Source organism: Mastacembelus armatus, chromosome 20 (genome assembly GCF_900324485.2).
Source record: "Mastacembelus armatus chromosome 20, fMasArm1.2, whole genome shotgun sequence".
Classification (NCBI taxonomy): domain Eukaryota; kingdom Metazoa; phylum Chordata; class Actinopteri; order Synbranchiformes; family Mastacembelidae; genus Mastacembelus; species Mastacembelus armatus.
The window spans coordinates 19935453-19955826 of record NC_046652.1 but is presented as its reverse complement, the minus strand read 5'-3'; the positions used below and the strand labels follow the sequence as shown (position 1 = coordinate 19955826).

The window sequence follows — 20374 nt, the reverse complement described above, 5'->3', positions numbered from 1 at the left end:
TGATTACTTGTGGTTAAAATGGGCGTGTTCAGGGCGGCAGATAAGTCTGATTCACACGCACACAATTCAAGGTGGTCGGTGTTTAATAAAGGGAACTTTGCTTACAGTTATGCACATGCACTGTTCTAGAAATCTGAATATTTTATGACACATGCTTTTTTGGGTTTCGGGTGTACGAACACTTCTAGTCAGGACCCTTTGCCCCGTTTTAGAAATGAGAGCCCAGATGAGTCTTAGCTTCCTACTCTGCAGTCTGTACAGTCCACAGTCTTATCGCCACAGAAACCGACAGCACACACTTCCTGTTGGCACCCATGAACCAGGAAATGCTCCTCCCTCCATGTGCAGGCCGAAACTGACCGTCATGCCTTCCTGTTTCATCTCTAGCTCCTCTTCCCTCCATTCTTCTTCTCTGCTTCCTGCCATCGCTCACTTCCTGTTTTCTGTTCTTTCATTGATTTCTTTGCTTTTCTGTCACTCTCTATTTTCTTGTCCTTGTTTACATCTTCCCTTCCTCCTCCACTTTCATTCTCTCTTTGTGTCCTTGTTTCTGTCCTTCGTCCTTCTTTGTTACCTTCTTTCATTACTACCTGTCCTCCCTTTCTTCCTCCCCTTTCCTTTCTCTCGTTAACTTTAATGAGTTGTAGCTGTTGTTGCCGTGGCAATGTAACTGATTGGCAATGTCTGTGTATGTGTTTCTGATTGGCTGCATTGTTCTGAATCAGCCTCTTTTCTTCTACACACACAATTAACACAAACAGTAACAGGACTCTCATTAGTACAGTAGTACGAGTCTGCCGTATTTCAGTACTTCATGTTGCAGTAGCACCACGATACTGTATTTGTAACTTTGATCTACACACCATGAGCCAAGCATTTTGAATTTGACTGATCCTGAAAGGAGGCTCTGAATGCAGTTATAACTGTATGTAGGTGCTGTGGTGATATCAGGGATCTGTTCTACTGTGATTCCATTTGCTGTATTTTACATGGTTTGGCTGCACTGACCTCTTTGACCCATGCTTTTCTAATTTTTGTGTTAAATTCATGGTCTTTGATTTTTCTGAAAAACCTGCCCTGTCCCTGACATGCAGTAACTCGGCAGGCCCTCTGCACACGCTACACTCTCCTCTATTCTCCTGCAGGTGTTGTCGAGAGGAAAAGATCTTTTCTGGCACAAGAAGGCTCCCACGGCGAGAGAAATTCACTTCCTGCTGCTGCTGTATGCTGAGTGTGTGTGTGTGTGTGTGTGTGTGTGTGTGTATGTGTGTGTTGAAGCAATTAGCTGCAGCCCTCACACGGTTTAGAGATGACAGAGCTTTTAAAGCCACAGAAAAGAGCTTTCAATACAGATCAACCACATCCAGAGATGCTTTTCAGGCGGATGAATCCAGCTGCACTCTGAGGTTTCTGAGTAACTCAAAAAAGGTTGTGTACAAATGTCCTCACAATGTATGAATGTCCTCACACCAGGTGATTCAGGTGTGGGTCTTACCTGGTAGTAGTTGGGCCAGAACGTGGACACTGCGAGCTCCACCTCCTTCCAGGTGTGGTAGGCTGGGCCTGAAGAGTTGAAAACAGGAACTCCCAGAGGGCTGTTGTTCTCTGAAGGAAACACAGACACAGGTGAACACACCTGAAAGCTGCCCCCTCCTCCTCCCTCCACTTGCCTGAGAGTTCGTACCTCTGACATAGACGTTGAGCGTGGCCGGCGTGGCACCCTCATGACCACCGCCTTGGTATAGCAGGAAGCTGACGCAGTGTGTGTCGTTCTCTTTGAGCGGTGGCAGCAGCAGCTGTGCTCGCTGTCCGCCATAACGACCTGACGTGTTCACAAACAGGAAGGAGGAGCCTGTGGACAGGAAGCTCATCTCATTAACAAAATAAATGCACGTGGTCATAATGGAAGTTAAAAACAAATTTTATTAGAACAAAAAAGAAAAAACAAAAACATGAAACGTCAAAATAAAACCATTTCAAGAAAAAATACAAGACAACAATAAAACAAAATAAAAGCACATGTGAGGTTACCAGGTTGTCAGACTTCAAAATAAAAGCATTTAAATAAATTATGAGGTAAAATAAGTAAATCATAAACGGTGAAAAATATTTCAGCACCACAGCAGAGAAGCGAAAATATGTGACTGCTTAAAACCTTCAAAATAAAAGTGAAATTTTAACTAGCAAATATCCAGGAAAAATGTTTCAGATTTCAGTATAGAAGCAGCTCAGACAAAGACAATAAAAGCTGATGTGGTGCCAGATTTCCAAATTAAAGCGTTGAAATAAAGGTCAAAAACAGCAGTAAAAAGATAAAATGGTGGTGTTAAAAGCACCGCTGTGTTGCCGAGCAACAAACAAGAAATCCATAGGTGAGAAATAAAAAAACATTCATAATTCATCATTTTGTGTCTGTGTCGCCTACAGAATAAAAGCATCTTAAAGCTGTAGAACGCAGCCTCTGTGTGTGTGTTTGGTCTCATTAGTGTGTGTCACAACTGCGGCTGTCAATCATCTGAGCTACATCTCTTTGTTTCTGAGACCCGTCTGTTCTACGTGTCAGTCACTTGCTGCTTCTTGTTAGTGAAGATTCACCGAAAATGGTGGAAAATACAAAATGCTGAAAGTCGTCACAGAGACTGTTTCAATAAAGCTCCGTTCCAACATGACCAGAATTATCCAAGGAGACAAACACAGTCACAGACCTGGTTCTGCTTGTATTTAGTTTCAACTGTTTCTGTAAACATCAGCTTGTACTTCAGCCACTTTTTAGACTTTTTGTTGTTTAATCAGTTTTACCAGGTTCAGAACTGACAGTGATCTGCTGCTGTTTGCAGTGAACCCATGGGTGCACAGACAACTGTCCCTGGATCACTGTGATACTGAAAAAAACTTAAAAACAGCAGGATTCTCAGTGAAGTTCTGCAGCCTCCGTTTTCTCTGGTTTCTCAGTGGATTTATGGAGTTTTTTGTGGAGGGACACTAGCAATAATGAGACCCTCAGGAAGTGGAGGTCACACTGGATCTGGACATGTGTGGTTGTCCTGTGGTGTGTGTTCACATTTCAGTTTGGACTCAGTGAGAGTGATTTTTGATAACCAAACCATGCTGTAATGTCCCTGGTTAGAAATAAGATGATCAGACGCGACTCGGTTTTCAACACAAGCTCATGTTTAAGACGAAATCACAGATTTGTCTCCATTTCCAAAACGGTTCATCAGCAGATCGATCGATAACACAGCTGAAACCATGTGACACGTTCAGGATTGTTCCTGCGGCGACCTTCAGACAAGCGCGTGCATCCAGTGCAGAGATCAGTTTAATCTGAGAGGAGATTTTTGTTTTATTTCATTTCCATGCAGCGTGTGTATGTCTGTGTGTGTCAGCAGATCAATGGTCCTTGAGGAGAATCGATTGGAAAAACAAGAGTTTTAATCACGGCGGGGAGAAGAGGAGGAGGAGGGGGCGGGAGATGGATGAGAGGACAATACACACTGATGAGCTCATTCCCAGATTCTCAGATGAGCTGATGAACATTTGTTTCTCTGAAGGCCCACAGAGCATTTTCCAGTTGCTGCCGCTCTTCTCTCTGGTTTTAGTTTCAGCCATCTCATTAAAGCAGCAGTATAGACAGTTATCAGCTGCTGTTTGCAGTGAACCCATGTATGTTCAGACAAGTGACAACTGAAGGAAACTTAAAACAGCAGGATTCTGACTGAAGTTCTGCAGCCTCCGTTTCATCTGCTTTCTCAGTGGATTTCTGCAGGTTTATTGTGTAGGGACTTCAGACATAATGAGACCCTCAGGAAGTGGAGGTCATGGATCTAGACATGTGTGATTCATGTTTGTCTGTGTTCGCAAAGTGCAAAAATCTGCTTCTAACTTGATTTATTCATGGCTTAAGGATTTTTATAGGTAAAAACCCTTATCGTGTGGAGCAGAATGAAAGGAAACCCTTCCTTAATTCTTACTGTGTCCATGCTGCTACAACACACATGCTACAAGTCATAGATATGCATACATACAGGTTCTGTATGCAGCCACCAATTACAGCAGAGACGCAAAGAAAAGCAGAAGAAACACCAACATGCTGGTTTTTACACAAACACACAGATGTGCTTCGTGTCCTGGCGTTCCTCTCTCTTGTTAACCTCCCGCCTCTTCTCTCACCTGTCGGCCAATCACAGACACCCCCTGCCTTCCCTAAACCAATCACATTGGACCCAGCGCACATACAGATATGGGGGGGGTGTAATTCTATTACCAGGGTTGTATTGAGACGTGAGGAGAAGCAGCTGCAGCTCATTGAGAAGATTTACACAAAAACACACTCAACCAGCAGGAAGTGTGTGTGTGTGCTTCCTGCTATAAGGACTCTGCAGAGACTACTGGATTTTTATGATTACCTCTGAAAACCTGTCGACACAAGCAGCTAAACCACCACAGAGATGTGGCGCTAACAGTTTCCCTCCGTTTCCAGCCTCTATGCAAAGCTAGGCTAACACCATCCTGGGGTGGGCAGTGAGTTCAGATCGGGCAGCCAGCCAATGGGGGCACAGCGTCCGTGTGACCTCTCTTCTGATTGGCTGGGTGTGAAAGGGGCTGATAGGGTCTCCAGACTCTTGGACTTCCTGCTGCCGACACGCTGATAAACCATTTAACACACACAAACTGCCAAACACCAAGAACTCTTTCTCTCTCTGTTTGTTGCCCCCACTCACCTTTAAACACTGTTTACCTGCTGGCAACTGTGTGTGTGTGTGTGTGTGTGTGTGTGTGTGTGTGTGTGTGTGTGTGTGTGTGTGTGTGTGTGTGTGTGTTTGTGTTTGTTTGTTTGTTTACAGAGGTTTGTTTTTTGTTTGTTTTTTTTAAAAGAGATTTTGACCTCCAGGTCTCTTTGACACAGAAATGCATTGTGGGAGTTATCACAGAACAGACAGACAGAGTGAGCGTGTGTGTGTGTTTACTGTGCAGCTGGCAGGGAGCTGATAAGAGGCCTATTAGAAATATTAATACACCCTGAACCCCACAGAGACACACACACCACAGGCATCACTGCACGCATGTATTCCCTCCACACAGCCCTGATTGGACCAAATCACGTCAAAGCCACAGACCGAGACGTCTCATTGGCTGACAACTGTGACTGACAGTTGGTGTCCTGGGCGCCAAAGGAACTGAGTCTGGAAACATTAAACACAAAAGAACAAGAAACACGAGTAAAGACAGTAGAACCACTGCACAACCACGGAGCAACAATAGAACTGCAGTAAAACCACAGGAGAACCACAACAGAACCACAGGAAAACCACAACAGAAACACCAAACAACCACAGGAGAACCACAACAGAACCACAGTTAAAGAATAGAGCAGAACCTCTGCAGGTGAAGAACCCCCACTGACCAGATGTCTACACAGGCGCTACTGATTAAAAGAGTAAAAATCAGTTTCCTGCAGAACAAATGAGCAGAGGAACGTGTTCACAGAGCAGGTCCTGAGGCAGTGAGTGTGAGTGTGTGTGAGTGTGTGTGAGTGAGTGAGGGTGCGTGTGTGTGTGTGTGTGTGTGTGTGAAGGTATTAGAGAAGATTACTGTTGTTCACACTGACAGCAGAGAGCGAGAGCCGGCGCTACATGCTTCAGATTAGATTGAACTTGTACCATTTATAAGAACATTAAATGGAGCCTGCAATCACTGGTCAATCGATGCCTCGCTGCAGCTCAGTGTGTGTGTGTGTGTGTGTGTGTGTGTGTGTGTGTGTGTGTGGCTGCAATATTAAACCAGACGAGTTACAGCCAAGAACACAGAGTCTTTTCCAGCTTTTCAGACCTGCCGCTTTTGTCTGAGAAACATGCAGAACTACCTTTTAAGAATTTTAAAACGAAAAAAACATATTTAAAGGTGCGACGCAGCTTTAAGTTCCTCACACCAGAGACAATGTCAAATGTTAAATTACTAATAAACCTGATTAAATAATAAAAAATGTGGCTGAAGTGGAAGCTAATTTTAATGGTGATAATACACGGTAAATGGAGACAAATACAACATCTCCATCTCCTCCTGCCACGTCTCCTCTCTGCGTTACTAGTTCTTCAGTATAGTGAGTACTGTGCCTGCAGCAGTACAGGGGTAGATGCAGTACTTCGGGCTATAACACAGAATAGATGGAGCTCCACTAATGAACTATTGAATTCCTTCTTTACTGCTCCTGCAGGAGAAACGCTGCCTTATCTGCTATTGACCTGCCACTGCTCCACCTCTGAGTTATGGACGGACACGAGGAGCTCGCAGAAAAGCGCTCGCCGAGGTCACTGTCGCTGACGAATGAGAACGCAGCTCTCCTAAATCATCGAGCCAATCAGGCAAGAGACAGACCAAGCGAGGACACTCGGCGAGGAGGTGCTTACTGTCCTGTTTACTGTGATTTATATAGAGGAGGTGGTGGAGGAGGTTGCAGTCCTGTTTACTGTGATTTATATGGAGGTAGAGGTGGAGAAGGAGGTGGAGGTTTCTGTTCCATTTACTGTGATTTATATAAAGGGGGAGGTGGGGAAGGAGGTGGAGGTTTCTGTCCTGTTTACTGTGATTTATATGGAGGAGGAGGTGGAGGAGGTTACTGTCCTGTTTACAGTGATTCATATGGAGGAGTAAGTGGAGGAGGTTACTATTCTGTTTACTGGGGGAGGTGGAGGAGGTGAAGAAGGAGGTGGAGGAGGTTACCATCCTGTTTACTGTCATTTACATGGAGGAGGTGAAGAAGGAGGTGGAGCAGCTTATCGTCCTGTTTACTGTGATTTACATGGAGGAGGTGAAGAAGGAGGTGGAGAAAGTTACTGTCCTGTTTACTGTGATTTACATGGAGGAGGTGGAGGAGGTGAAGAAGGAGGTGGAGAAAGTTACTGTCCTGTTTACTGTGATTTACATGGAGGAGGTGGAGGAGGTTACTGTCCTGTTTACTGTGATTTACATGGAGGAGGTGGAGGAGGTGAAGAAGGAGGTGGAGGAGGTTACTGTCCTGTTTACTGTGATTTACATGGAGGAGGTGGAGGAGGTGAAGGAGGTGAAGAAGGAGGTGGAGGAGGTTACTGTCCTGTTTACTGTGATTTACATGGAGGAGGTGGAGGAGGTTACTGTCCTGTTTACTGTGATTTACATGGAGGAGGTGGAGGAGGTGAAGAAGGAGGTGGAGAAAGTTACTGTCCTGTTTACTGTGATTTACATGGAGGAGGTGGAGGAGGTTACTGTCCTGTTTACTGTGATTTACATAGAGGAGCTGAAGAAGGAGGTGGAGAAAATTACTGTCCTGTTTACTGTGATTTACATGGAGGAGGTGGAGGAGGTGAAGAAGGAGGTGGAGGAGGTTACTGTCCTGTTTACTGTGATTTAAATGGAGGAGGTGAAGAAGGAGGTGAAGAAGGAGGTGGAGAAAGTTACTGTCCTGTTTACTGTGATTTATATGGAGGAGGTGAAGAAGGAGGTGGAGAACGTTACTGTCCTGTTTACTGTGATTTACATGGAGGAGGTGGAGAAAGTTACTGTCCTGTTTACTGTGATTTACATGGAGGAGGTGAAGAAGGAGGTGAAGAAGGAGGTGGAGAAAATTACTGTCCTGTTTACTGTGATTTATATGGAGGAGGTGAAGAAGGAGGTGGAGGAGGTTACTGTCCTGTTTACTGTGATTTATATGGAGGTGAAGAAGGAGGTGGAGGAGGTTACTGTCCTGTTTACTGTGATTTATATGGAGGTGAAGAAGGAGGAGGAGGAGGAGGTTACTGTCCTGTTTACTGTGATTTATATGGAGGAGGTGAAGAAGGAGGTGGAGGAGGTTACTGTCCTGTTTACTGTGATTTATATGGAGGTGAAGAAGGAGGTGGAGGAGGTTACTGTCCTGTTTACTGTGATTTATATGGAGGTGAAGAAGGAGGAGGAGGAGGAGGTTACTGTCCTGTTTACTGTGATTTATATGGAGGTGAAGAAGGAGGTGGAGGAGGTTACTGTCCTGTTTACTGTGATTTATATGGAGGAGGTGAAGAAGGAGGTGGAGGAGGTTACTGTCCTGTTTACTGTGATTTATATGGAGGTGAAGAAAGAGGAGGAGGAGGTTACTGTCCTGTTTACTGTGATTTATATGGAGGAGCTGAAGAAGGAGGTGGAGAAAATTACTGTCCTGTTTACTGTGATTTATATGGAGGAGGTGAAGAAGGAGGTGGAGGAGGTTACTGTCCTGTTTACTGTGATTTACATGGAGGAGGTGGAGGAGGTGAAGAAGGAGGTGGAGAAAGTTACTGTCCTGTTTACTGTGATTTACATGGAGGAGGTGGAGGAGGTGAAGAAGGAGGTGGAGGAGGTTACTGTCCTGTTTACTGTGATTTATATGGAGGTGAAGAAGGAGGAGGAGGAGGTTACTGTCCTGTTTACTGTGATTTACATGGAGGAGGTGGAGGAGGTTACTGTCCTGTTTACTGTGATTTACATGGAGGAGGTGGAGGAGGTGAAGAAGGAGGTGGAGAAAGTTACTGTCCTGTTTACTGTGATTTACATGGAGGAGGTGGAGGAGGTTACTGTCCTGTTTACTGTGATTTACATGGAGGAGGTGGAGGAGGTTACTGTCCTGTTTACTGTGATTTACATGGAGGAGGTGGAGGAGGTGAAGAAGGAGGTGGAGAAAATTACTGTCCTGTTTACTGTGATTTACATGGAGGAGGTGGAGGAGGTGAAGAAGGAGGTGGAGGAGGTTACTGTCCTGTTTACTGTGATTTACATGGAGGAGGTGGAGGAGGTGAAGAAGGAGGTGGAGGAGGTTACTGTCCTGTTTACTGTGATTTAAATGGAGGAGGTGAAGAAGGAGGTGAAGAAGGAGGTGGAGAAAGTTACTGTCCTGTTTACTGTGATTTATATGGAGGAGGTGAAGAAGGAGGTGGAGAACGTTACTGTCCTGTTTACTGTGATTTACATGGAGGAGGTGAAGAAGGAGGTGAAGAAGGAGGTGGAGAAAATTACTGTCCTGTTTACTGTGATTTATATGGAGGAGGTGAAGAAGGAGGTGGAGAACGTTACTGTCCTGTTTACTGTGATTTACATGGAGGAGGTGGAGGAGGTGAAGAAGGAGGTGGAGAAAGTTACTGTCCTGTTTACTGTGATTTACATGGAGGAGGTGGAGGAGGTTACTGTCCTGTTTACTGTGATTTACATGGAGGAGGTGAAGAAGGAGGTGAAGAAGGAGGTGGAGAAAGTTACTGTCCTGTTTACTGTGATTTACATAGAGGAGCTGAAGAAGGAGGTGGAGAAAATTACTGTCCTGTTTACTGTGATTTACATGGAGGAGGTGGAGGAGGTGAAGAAGGAGGTGGAGGAGGTTACTGTCCTGTTTACTGTGATTTAAATGGAGGAGGTGAAGAAGGAGGTGAAGAAGGAGGTGGAGAAAGTTACTGTCCTGTTTACTGTGATTTACATAGAGGAGCTGAAGAAGGAGGTGGAGAAAATTACTGTCCTGTTTACTGTGATTTACATGGAGGAGGTGGAGGAGGTGAAGAAGGAGGTGGAGGAGGTTACTGTCCTGTTTACTGTGATTTAAATGGAGGAGGTGAAGAAGGAGGTGAAGAAGGAGGTGGAGAAAGTTACTGTCCTGTTTACTGTGATTTATATGGAGGAGGTGAAGAAGGAGGTGGAGAACGTTACTGTCCTGTTTACTGTGATTTACATAGAGGAGCTGAAGAAGGAGGTGGAGAAAATTACTGTCCTGTTTACTGTGATTTAAATGGAGGAGGTGAAGAAGGAGGTGAAGAAGGAGGTGGAGAAAGTTACTGTCCTGTTTACTGTGATTTACATAGAGGAGCTGAAGAAGGAGGTGGAGAAAATTACTGTCCTGTTTACTGTGATTTACATGGAGGAGGTGGAGGAGGTGAAGAAGGAGGTGGAGGAGGTTACTGTCCTGTTTACTGTGATTTAAATGGAGGAGGTGAAGAAGGAGGTGAAGAAGGAGGTGGAGAAAGTTACTGTCCTGTTTACTGTGATTTACATGGAGGAGGTGGAGAAAGTTACTGTCCTGTTTACTGTGATTTACATGGAGGAGGTGAAGAAGGAGGTGAAGAAGGAGGTGGAGAAAGTTACTGTCCTGTTTACTGTGATTTACATGGAGGAGGTGGAGGAGGTGAAGAAGGAGGTGGAGAAAGTTACTGTCCTGTTTACTGTGATTTACATGGAGGAGGTGGAGGAGGTGAAGAAGGAGGTGGAGGAGGTTACTGTCCTGTTTACTGTGATTTACATAGAGGAGCTGAAGAAGGAGGTGGAGAAAATTACTGTCCTGTTTACTGTGATTTATATGGAGGAGGTGAAGAAGGAGGTGGAGGAGGTTACTGTCCTGTTTACTGTGATTTATATGGAGGAGGTGAAGAAGGAGGAGGAGGAGGTTACTGTCCTGTTTACTGTGATTTATATGGAGGTGAAGAAGGAGGTGGAGGAGGAGGTTACTGTCCTGTTTACTGTGATTTATATGGAGGTGAAGAAGGAGGTGGAGGAGGTTACTGTCCTGTTTACTGTGATTTATATGGAGGTGAAGAAGGAGGAGGAGGAGGAGGTTACTGTCCTGTTTACTGTGATTTATATGGAGGTGAAGAAGGAGGTGGAGGAGGTTACTGTCCTGTTTACTGTGATTTATATGGAGGTGAAGAAGGAGGAGGAGGAGGAGGTTACTGTCCTGTTTACTGTGATTTATATGGAGGTGAAGAAGGAGGAGGAGGAGGTTACTGTCCTGTTTACTGTGATTTATATGGAGGTGAAGAAGGAGGAGGAGGAGGAGGTTACTGTCCTGTTTACTGTGATTTATATGGAGGTGAAGAAGGAGGTGGAGGAGGTTACTGTCCTGTTTACTGTGATTTATATGGAGGAGCTGAAGAAGGAGGTGGAGAAAATTACTGTCCTGTTTACTGTGATTTATATGGAGGAGGTGAAGAAGGAGGTGGAGGAGGTTACTGTCCTGTTTACTGTGATTTATATGGAGGTGAAGAAGGAGGTGGAGGAGGTTACTGTCCTGTTTACTGTGATTTATATGGAGGTGAAGAAGGAGGTGGAGGAGGTTACTGTCCTGTTTACTGTGATTTATATGGAGGTGAAGAAGGAGGTGGAGGAGGTTACTGTCCTGTTTACTGTGATTTATATGGAGGTGAAGAAGGAGGAGGAGGAGGAGGTTACTGTCCTGTTTACTGTGATTTATATGAAGGAGGTGGAGGAGGTTACTGTCCTGTTTACTGTGATTTACATGGAGGAGGTGAAGAAAGAGGAGGAGGAGGTTACTGTCCTGTTTACTGTGATTTATATGGAGGTGAAGAAGGAGGAGGAGGAGGAGGTTACTGTCCTGTTTACTGTGATTTATATGGAGGTGAAGAAGGAGGTGGAGGAGGTTACTGTCCTGTTTACTGTGATTTATATGGAGGTGAAGAAGACGGAGGAGGAGGAGGTTACTGTCCTGTTTACTGTGATTTACATGGAGGAGGTGAAGAAAGAGGAGGAGGAGGAGGTTACTGTCCTGTTTACTGTGATTTATATGGAGGAGGTGAAGAAGGAGGAGGAGGAGGTTACTGTCCTGTTTACTGTGATTTATATGGAGGTGAAGAAGGAGGTGGAGGAGGTTACTGTCCTGTTTACTGTGATTTATATGGAGGAGGTGAAGAAGGAGGTGGAGGAGTAGCTACGTGGGACTTTACACTGAATCCGGATTAAGGTCTGATCCAGTGGTCCTGGATGTGACTTTGTGTAGCAGTTGAGCTGGCAACCGTACAGACATCCACAGAACTACTACAGTACTGAACAGGACCCAGGTCTGTGGTGGAACCCTGATCCAGTCAGAACCTGTACCTGCAGGCATCCAGGCAGGGCTGGCAATGCGGTCCCGGGTGTCCCCCTGCTCCCAGTCGAAGTCATCATCTTTGGATTGGACCAGAGTACAGTCTGGACCCTGGCCAGAGAGGCAGGCTGGAAGAAGACAGAAACCCAAGTTAAAACTAGTCCAGAAACAGGAAGTTAAAAACAGAAACTGGTTAAAAACAAAGGTACTTTAAGAACCGTCTCAGACAGCAGGTGCTGACATGTTTATTTTACTAACAATAGTGACCTAGCAGGGTTAGCTATGGTTGTCATTTGGGAGCTTTGTGTCAGTGTGACCACTGTATGCTGCTGTTAATGCCAGTTTTGGACTTTGTCCTACTCAGGACCCCATAGTTTCCTTCTGGTTTCCAGAACCTTGTAAGCACACATTGGTTCAAGTCCAGCACCACCTGAAAGATGCCATGCGCCGTTATGTCATCAACATGCAGCAATATGGGACCATTAGCCTATCACCAAGGAAACAGCTTTCTGTACTACTATTGATAGTACTGCTCTCATAGTACTGTCCCTACTGATAGTACAACTGTAATAGTACTACTGTGATACTACTACTCCTACTGATAGTACAACTGTAATAGTACTACTGTTCCTACTGACAGTACAACTGTAATAGTACTACTGTAATACTACTGTTCCTCCTGATATTACTACTGTAATACTACTACTGTGATACTACTGCTCCTACCGATAGTACTACTGTAATAGTACTACTGCGATACTACTGCTCCTACCGATAGTACTGCTGTGATACTACTGCTCCTGCTGATAGTACAACTGTAATAGTACTGCTGTGATACTACTGCTCCTACTGATAGTAATACTGTGATACTACTGCTCCTACTGATTGTACTACTGTAATGGTACTACTGAGATAATACTGCTCCTACTGATATTACTACTGTAATAGTACTACTGTGATACTATTCCTACCGATAGTACTACTGTAATAGTACTACTCCTACTGATAGTACAACTGTAATAGTACTACTGTTCCTACTGACAGTACAACTGTAATAGTACTACTGTAATACTACTGTTCCTCCTGATATTACTACTGTAATACTACTACTGTGATACTACTGCTCCTACCGATAGTACTACTGTAATAGTACTACTGCGATACTACTGCTCCTACCGATAGTACTGCTGTGATACTACTGCTCCTGCTGATAGTACAACTGTAATAGTACTGCTGTGATACTACTGCTCCTACTGATTGTACTACTGTAATGGTACTACTGAGATAATACTGCTCCTACTGATATTACTACTGTAATAGTATTCCTACTGATAGTACTACTGTAATAGTACTACTGTGATACTACTGTTCCTACTGATAGTACTACTGTAATAGTACTACTGTGATATTACTGCTCCTACTGATAGTACTACTGTAATAGTACTACTGTGATACTACTGCTCCTACTGATACTACTGCTAGTAACACTGTAAGATTATTACAACCATCGTTGCTACCACCACTGCAGTAGTTTGACAGTATTTCATCGTGTACACACACACACACACACGCACACACACACGCAGACATAAACCCACACAGTCACACGCAGAGCGGTGATTAATCATAACGTTCAGCGATCGATCGGCTGCCCCTTTTATTCTCTTGATCAATAACTACAAGACCCCGCCACAATAAAAGCTGGATTAACCCTTCACACCGTTTAACGCTGACATGCTGTGTACCCGCAGCTCACAGCATGATGGCTGTTGCCTTAGATACCATGACCCTAAGCGTGTCATGTCGTGTTCTAGACATGACCTTTGACCTGTAGGAGGAAAAAGGTGCTGGTTACCATGGAGACAAGACCGTTTCTGCACTCAGCCGTTCCATCGAACCCGCAAAAGGCTGCACCGTGACATTTCCTGACATTTCCCCCATTCTTCAGAGAGCGCACTGACATTTCACTGCAGCACAGTCCACAAACCAGCATCCAGAACCACACAGATCTGGATCCTGGGGCTCCTGGACAACACAGGAAGAGTTATACAGAGAAACAGGCACCCAGATAAAACTAGGAAAAGCCAGAGAAGAAACCAGACAAAGCAGACCAGGAGAAGGTCTGGGAAACAGACAAAAAGTGATGACACAGAGAATCCAGATGGATCCAGATGAATCAGAGCCAGCAACAATTACACAGAAAAGGCACAAGAAGAGTCCTGATAGGAAATATGTTAGAGGGACTCTGGAGAGGCCTGAGGTGGAACCAGGCCCTGCTGCTAGGCGGGGGCAGGGAGTCTGCTGGCACGGCGCCTGGGTGGAGCCACACTGTCTCGGCTGAGTTGAACCATCTGGTCCCAATAAGGAAACAACTTGTCTTTGCTCTTCTTCTGTGGTTTTCTCCACTCTCCTTTTTCTCTCCTGAACTTCAGGATTCTGGAGGACCTGATCAACGCACAGAAGCGATTTGTCGATCAACCCACAACAAAAACACCCAGAAACTAATTTCATGACTGATTAAAAGTAAAAAACTCCCAATGCTGCAGTTAATAGATTCAAGTTCATACAAGAGAGATACAAGAGAAAGTGCGACAGTTGTGGTTAATTAGTTTTTCAAGCTCTTTCTCTGGAAGACAAACCAGCTTGTGGGACCAGGTGATGCACCAAAATCAGTTCACACAGAGATGGTGGAAAAGAAAAACAAAGAGATGAAGCTTGTCTACTTTTTAATGGACCAAAGAGAAAAGAGTCAGAAACAAAAGGTCAGAAGTTGAAGCTCAGAGCGAGGAGAGAAACAAACATCACATCCAGAGCTGCCGAGACCCCCCCACCACCAACACACAGACTTGTGTTGTTCGGTATTTCCCGCCGCTGGGCGAGCAGTAGAATGCTAACGAATAGAAACAGAGCCGATCTCTGATCGTGGCCGAGCGGCGGGTAGCGACTGGACACGAGAGGAACCAGGCGACAGCAACACAGAAGAAGAATGTAGCGAGAACAGCCTGAGCGGGATGGAACCGGCTCAGAAACCTGTGATGACCCAAAGTCAGAAAAGACTGAAGAGGAAGGATGAATACGGGGGAAACAAGAAACCAGAAATGTAGGAATAAAATCTGTCAGATGAAAAGATGAAGTGATGAAGTAAAAACAGAACAGAATCAAAGAAACGAGGACAGGAAATCTGGACTGAATTAAATTATCTAGAATGTAGAGAAACAAAAATCAGGTGATGCTTCTGAAAACAGGAACCTGTCCCCCAACACCCAGACAAGCAGAGAGGAAGGGACGTAGGAAAGGAGGGTTATTGTCTCCTTCAGGAAACAGCTGTTTCCCTCCTTTGTCCACACACATACACACACACACACTACATGGTTACACATTGCTAATTGGTGTGTGTGTTAGCAAGGATTAGCCTCACAGTTAGCCTTTAGCATGTGGTGATGCTAACACCTCACCAAAACAAACCCTCAGAGCTGATTGGATGAGAGCAGACAGGCGGGGGTGGGGGGGCAGCAGCCCCTGGAGCTGTGTTTCTGTGTGTGTGTGTTAATGTGTGTGTGATTGAAACTGACAGTGGACACACACACTGTGACAGACAGCTGTGGCATTTAGCTGGTGACACACTGAGGATTAAACATGAGGCTGTGTGTGTGTGTTACGTGTGTGTGTGTTACCTATGTGTGTGTTACCTGTGTGGGTTCCACTGTTGCTGCACAAATAAAACTGAATTAAACAGCACAACCATTAGCAGGCTAACTATGCTATGCTAGGTATGGAAGGAGAACGTGAAGTCGGTATATCAGCATCTAAAATACACACACGTATATACACACGCGCACACACAATCCTGCTCTACTTTCAAGGACATCAAACTGTGTGTGTGAACTGTAACAAGGCGCTAACAGCGTTAGCATTAGCACAGTGAGCTAACTCGCCTCAGGCCAAACATGAATAATGCAACAGTCAGTGCAGCGCCTCTGGCTGTGTGTTACTGTGTGTTACTGTGTGTGTGTGTGTTACTGTGTGTTCCTCTGGCTGTGTGTTACTGTGTGTGTGTGTGTTACTGTGTGTTACTGTGTGTTACTCTGGCTGTGTGTTACTGTGTGTGAGTTATTGTGTGTGTGTGTTACTGTGTGTGAGTTATTGTGTGTGTGTGTTACTGTGTGTGAGTTATTGTGTGTGTGTGTGTTACTGTGTGTGTTACTGTGTGTTACTGTGTGTGTGTGTTACTGTGTGTGAGTTATTGTGTGTGTGTTACTATGCATTCCTCTGTGTGTGTGTGTGTGTGTGTGTTACTGTGTGTTACTGTGTGTGTGTGTGTGTGTGTTACCGTGTTACTGTGTGTGAGTTATTGTGTGTGTGTTACTGTGTGTGTGTGTTACTGTGTGTGTGTTACTCGGGGCTGTCTATATGACAGTATTTTAATAATATGCTAATTACTAATAATTACCCTGTAACATACACACTGTGATTATCTCCACCAGCCTCCTCATCCTCCTCCTCCCTCTGGGCTCCAACTCCTCTTGGCAAGGACGAGGAGGAGCATAAGGAGGAGGAGGAGGGAAACCTGCGGGACACGATATGTCTGCAAAGAGTTTTCAGCTGAAAACATCACAAACCACAGCTGTTAGAGACACTGGGGGAAAGAACTGGTCTCAGGACCCAGTCCTGGACTCAAAACATCCACAGACACTCAGTTCTCTCTAGTTACAAAATCACTGAGAAAACTCTTCCTCATCAGCCTGAAAGAGACCAGCCAGACCAACGAATCCTGGCGAGAGACGGTGGACCGGCTCAGGGTGCTGGACTGTAGGCATCTTTATGTGTGAGCGTTTCCCTGTGTCCGCTGTCCGTCCTCATCAGTCACGCCGTCAGCCAGAGGACAGCAGCTGTCGCTCCGTTTTTATGTCCACTCCGAGGGCAGGGGGGCACACAGCGCTGCATGAGTATTTTAGAAAGATTCACTGGTTCTTCAAAGGGTTCTAGGAGTACTGTAGGTATTACCTGATGGGTCTGGGAGTACTGTAAGTGTACCTGAGGAGTCCAGGATTACTTTAAGTGAACTTCTAATGCATAAAACATCAATACAACTATGTCCAAAGAGCAATCTAAGGATTTTAAAATGTTCTCAGATGCAATCTGGATGACTTGCACTTGGTTCTAGATTCACATCCGACCCATGACTGCGAGATCTGTCAGGATGTCAGACCAGAGGTCATGTGGGTTTGCGATGTCTGCAGTCTAACAAACCACTGGACCAAAGACTCACACATAAACAGCGGAAATGTCAAGACTGACACCTCCAGCTGATGAGGAGTCTTCCCCCCCCCCCGCAAGCAGAAGGTCATCTCTACGCTCCAGCTGAGAAGGGAGGGGGGTCATTCCACCTGGAAAGGTCTTGTCCCACAGGAAATACTCACAATCCATGTTCAGAGAAAGACTCAGGAGTCTCAGACTGAGGCCTCAAAGAAGGAAAGAAGGCGACAAGGGAATAGGACGAAATGAAAAAAAAAATAATTTCGTCATTGAAAGCCAAATATTTTTCAGACGAAAAAGAGGTGATGAGATAAAAGGGGCGCCTTTAAAATTTATTTATTGGGACTCCAGACTGCGACACTGGACTGTATGTTCTGGTCTTTGCCAGACTCCACCACATCAACTGCCTGATATTTGGTCTGTTATGTTCAGGACCTAGGTCCAGAACCATCAGGGTCACTTCTGGATCCTTAGTCTGTTGTGATTTTATCTTCAGCTCTCTCTCTTTCAGCCTGCAGCTTCCTTATGGTGCTCGCCCACTATTTCAAATGTGCTTTGAGCCAGACATGGAGGGACAGCCCCTCCCGCCCAAATCACACACACACGCACACACACACGCACACACACACACCCTCCACTGACCTGCCTATTTATCTGGTTGTTCTGTGAGACACCACTCGCTCTGCGTCTTTAACCTCTCTTGACCTCAACCAATCCCAGAGGTGATCCTTGGTTCCCGCGGTTCCATTGTGACACACATACAGCCAATCATTAATCAGAGTCTGTGGCACATTAAGAGTGTGGATCAGCCCGAGGACACACACGCTGACCCAAAAACCCGTCCTCAGCACAAAGACATCTCAGGAAGTAGCATGCTCAGTAACCTCTCACCTAGTAGCAGCACTCAGGTTCACAGACCACAGTGAATACACCGTCCCCAGCTGCACACAAGGTTTGTTGCATTCAGGTGCCGCTGAAGCCGTGGGACAAACATGTCCTGCTGCTGCAGACGATGAATGTTTGATCTGCTTTTTAATGCAGCTTTCATCATAATCACTGCGATAATGATCCACACACACAACGCTGCCGGCAAGCGCACACACACATCTTCCTTCCTGTGTGTGTGCGTGTTGTTAACGCCTGCAGGGACGTGAAGCCCAGGAGCTGCTGTTTAACCTAAATTACTACAGTAAATATTCATACGCAGCTAAAGTGTGTGTGTGTGTGTTTCTGTTTAAATATTAAGTGTTTCAGGCTTAGCGAGATTCAACCAATCACAGTGAAGCAGGTGTTTTCTTTGAACTGAGTCAAAATAAACAACAAAAACAAAAACCACCATCAGCCAAGGCCGCTCTGGTCTCACGTGGGTCAGGGTCACGGTTTCTCTAATCCTGACTTCTATTCTGTGCTATGAGAGTAAATGGTTGTTGATAAAGTTTCATACAGGAATCAGACCTGTGACACTGTGGATCTGTGGTCACTGTCTGATCCACTGTTCCATCAGGACCACCCAGATGTAGTCTCGATGACCCTTCCTTGGACTCGTCTGTTCCTTCCTTAGAATTTGCTGTGAATTTCTTCCTAATCTGAACAGGGTAGGAACCACCTGGTCCCTGTTTCAAAAGAAAGTCCAGACAAAGTTCCCCCTGGAGTCTTTGGCTGCTTTTCCTTTGGCCTCAATATGTGTGTTGTGTCTTGATCCTCACTATTGACTATTGAAGAGCTGCTTATTATCTGCGGGCTGATTGTAGACACCCACTTATGGTATTTGGAACATAGACATTTGACTGATCATTTGTTTAGCTTGATTTTCATTGATCAGCTGCAGATGTATTGATTGATAAATTGGCTCTGACATGGTTTTACAGATATTACGATGTGCATTTCTCCTCATTTGGAGAAAGGATTGAGTAGCACATCGGTTTTAGGGAATCTGACAGAAAATGAGACTGAATTCAAATGGATTTGCAGCTGGAAGATAACAGCCTGCTCCTCTGTCAGACTTGAAGATTCTCCAGCTTTCACTTTGGAACCACTGGTATGATCTGGGTTCACGACAGACCCAGCATCAGTCAGGGATCTAACAACACAAGTACTGATTTCAAAGTGTGGAGTTTCCACTGGTTGTCCAGCCCAGTAAACGCTGGTGCACAACCTCATTGAAGAACAGACATCGGGTGGATACAGAACCAGACTGAAGCACTGAGCTTGTTGTTTTTCTAGGACCTGCAGCGTTTGGTCCAGAAGTCAGCAGCTGTGAAGTCTGCTGAGCAGGCAGGGAGCTTCTTATGTCAGATTACAGTGATAAAACACACACACACACACACACACTAATCCCTGTCTCATTAGTCAAACACACACATCTTCAAACAATAATCCTGTGAATATGATCAGGGATTTGGGCCAGGACAGGAATCTCTGCACACACACACACACACACACACTCTAATCTCATGTTGCACAAATAATTTGGTTAATCTGAACGTCCACAGATCACGCTGACAGAGAAACTGTTTCCACGACGACGACCTTCTGCAGGTTTACCGCGGGACATTTCTAGCACTTTTCCGGACCCCTCTTCACATTATCAGCCGCTTTGCTTAATGCACATTAGAGTAGTGACACTCACAGACAGAACCAAGTGAACTGCCCCCTCACCAGCAGCAGAACTGACAGTGACCAGCTGCTGTTCGCGGTGAACCCATGGGTGCACAGACAACTGTCACTGGATCCCTGTGATACTGAAGGAAACTTAGAAACAGCAGGATTCTCAGTGAGGTTCTCCAGCCTCTGGTTCCTCTGTTTTCTGGAGGTTTATCATGGAGGGAAACCATAGATAATGAGACCCTCAGGAAGTCGAAGTCATACTGGATCTGAACATGTGTGTGTTTCATCTGTGTGTTCACACTTCACTAAGTTTGGACTGTGGAACAAAGGAGGAATTTTCACGCCTGATTTACATTTTACAAATCCATATAAAACTGACGAGGTGCAGAAATCTCAGGATTTTTGTGAACATTTCCTGGAGCAGCTATGAAATGAAACTGTCCTGCGGTGTGTTCAGGGACCCAGTGGTTTGGGGGGGGGGGGCGATGTGGATCTCAGAAACACAAATCCTCCTCCATGACTTTTATCTCATCTCACACGTTAAACAAAAGGAGTCTTAATCCGGCCCTTTAATCCCCGCTCGCTCTGCAGACTCGGCGTCTGAAGGCGGCGCGTTAATCCCACAGGCCACCAAGGTCCCATCGGGTGGATGGAGGAGTGGGGGGGAGG

General features: G+C 45.3%; 2 protein-coding genes across 10 annotated transcripts in view; one reads left to right on the top strand and one right to left on the bottom strand.

The window, feature by feature from the left end:
* Positions 1-20374, top strand: part of LOC113121869 (zinc finger protein 665-like) — a 219208-nt gene that overhangs the window by 97791 nt on the left and 101043 nt on the right. The gene's annotated exons all lie outside the window — the stretch shown is intronic.
* Positions 1-20374, bottom strand: part of LOC113121858 (receptor-type tyrosine-protein phosphatase mu-like) — a 56513-nt gene that overhangs the window by 33373 nt on the left and 2766 nt on the right. For all 9 annotated transcript variants that reach the window (XM_026292699.1, XM_026292700.1, XM_026292703.1 and 6 more), the window contains exons 2-4: positions 11854-11970; positions 1685-1852; positions 1496-1605 (exon numbers count right to left, since the gene is read on the bottom strand). In XM_026292699.1, coding sequence (XP_026148484.1) covers positions 1496-1605; positions 1685-1852; positions 11854-11970 — 395 coding nt within the window. The remainder of the gene's footprint in view (positions 1-1495; positions 1606-1684; positions 1853-11853; positions 11971-20374) is intronic.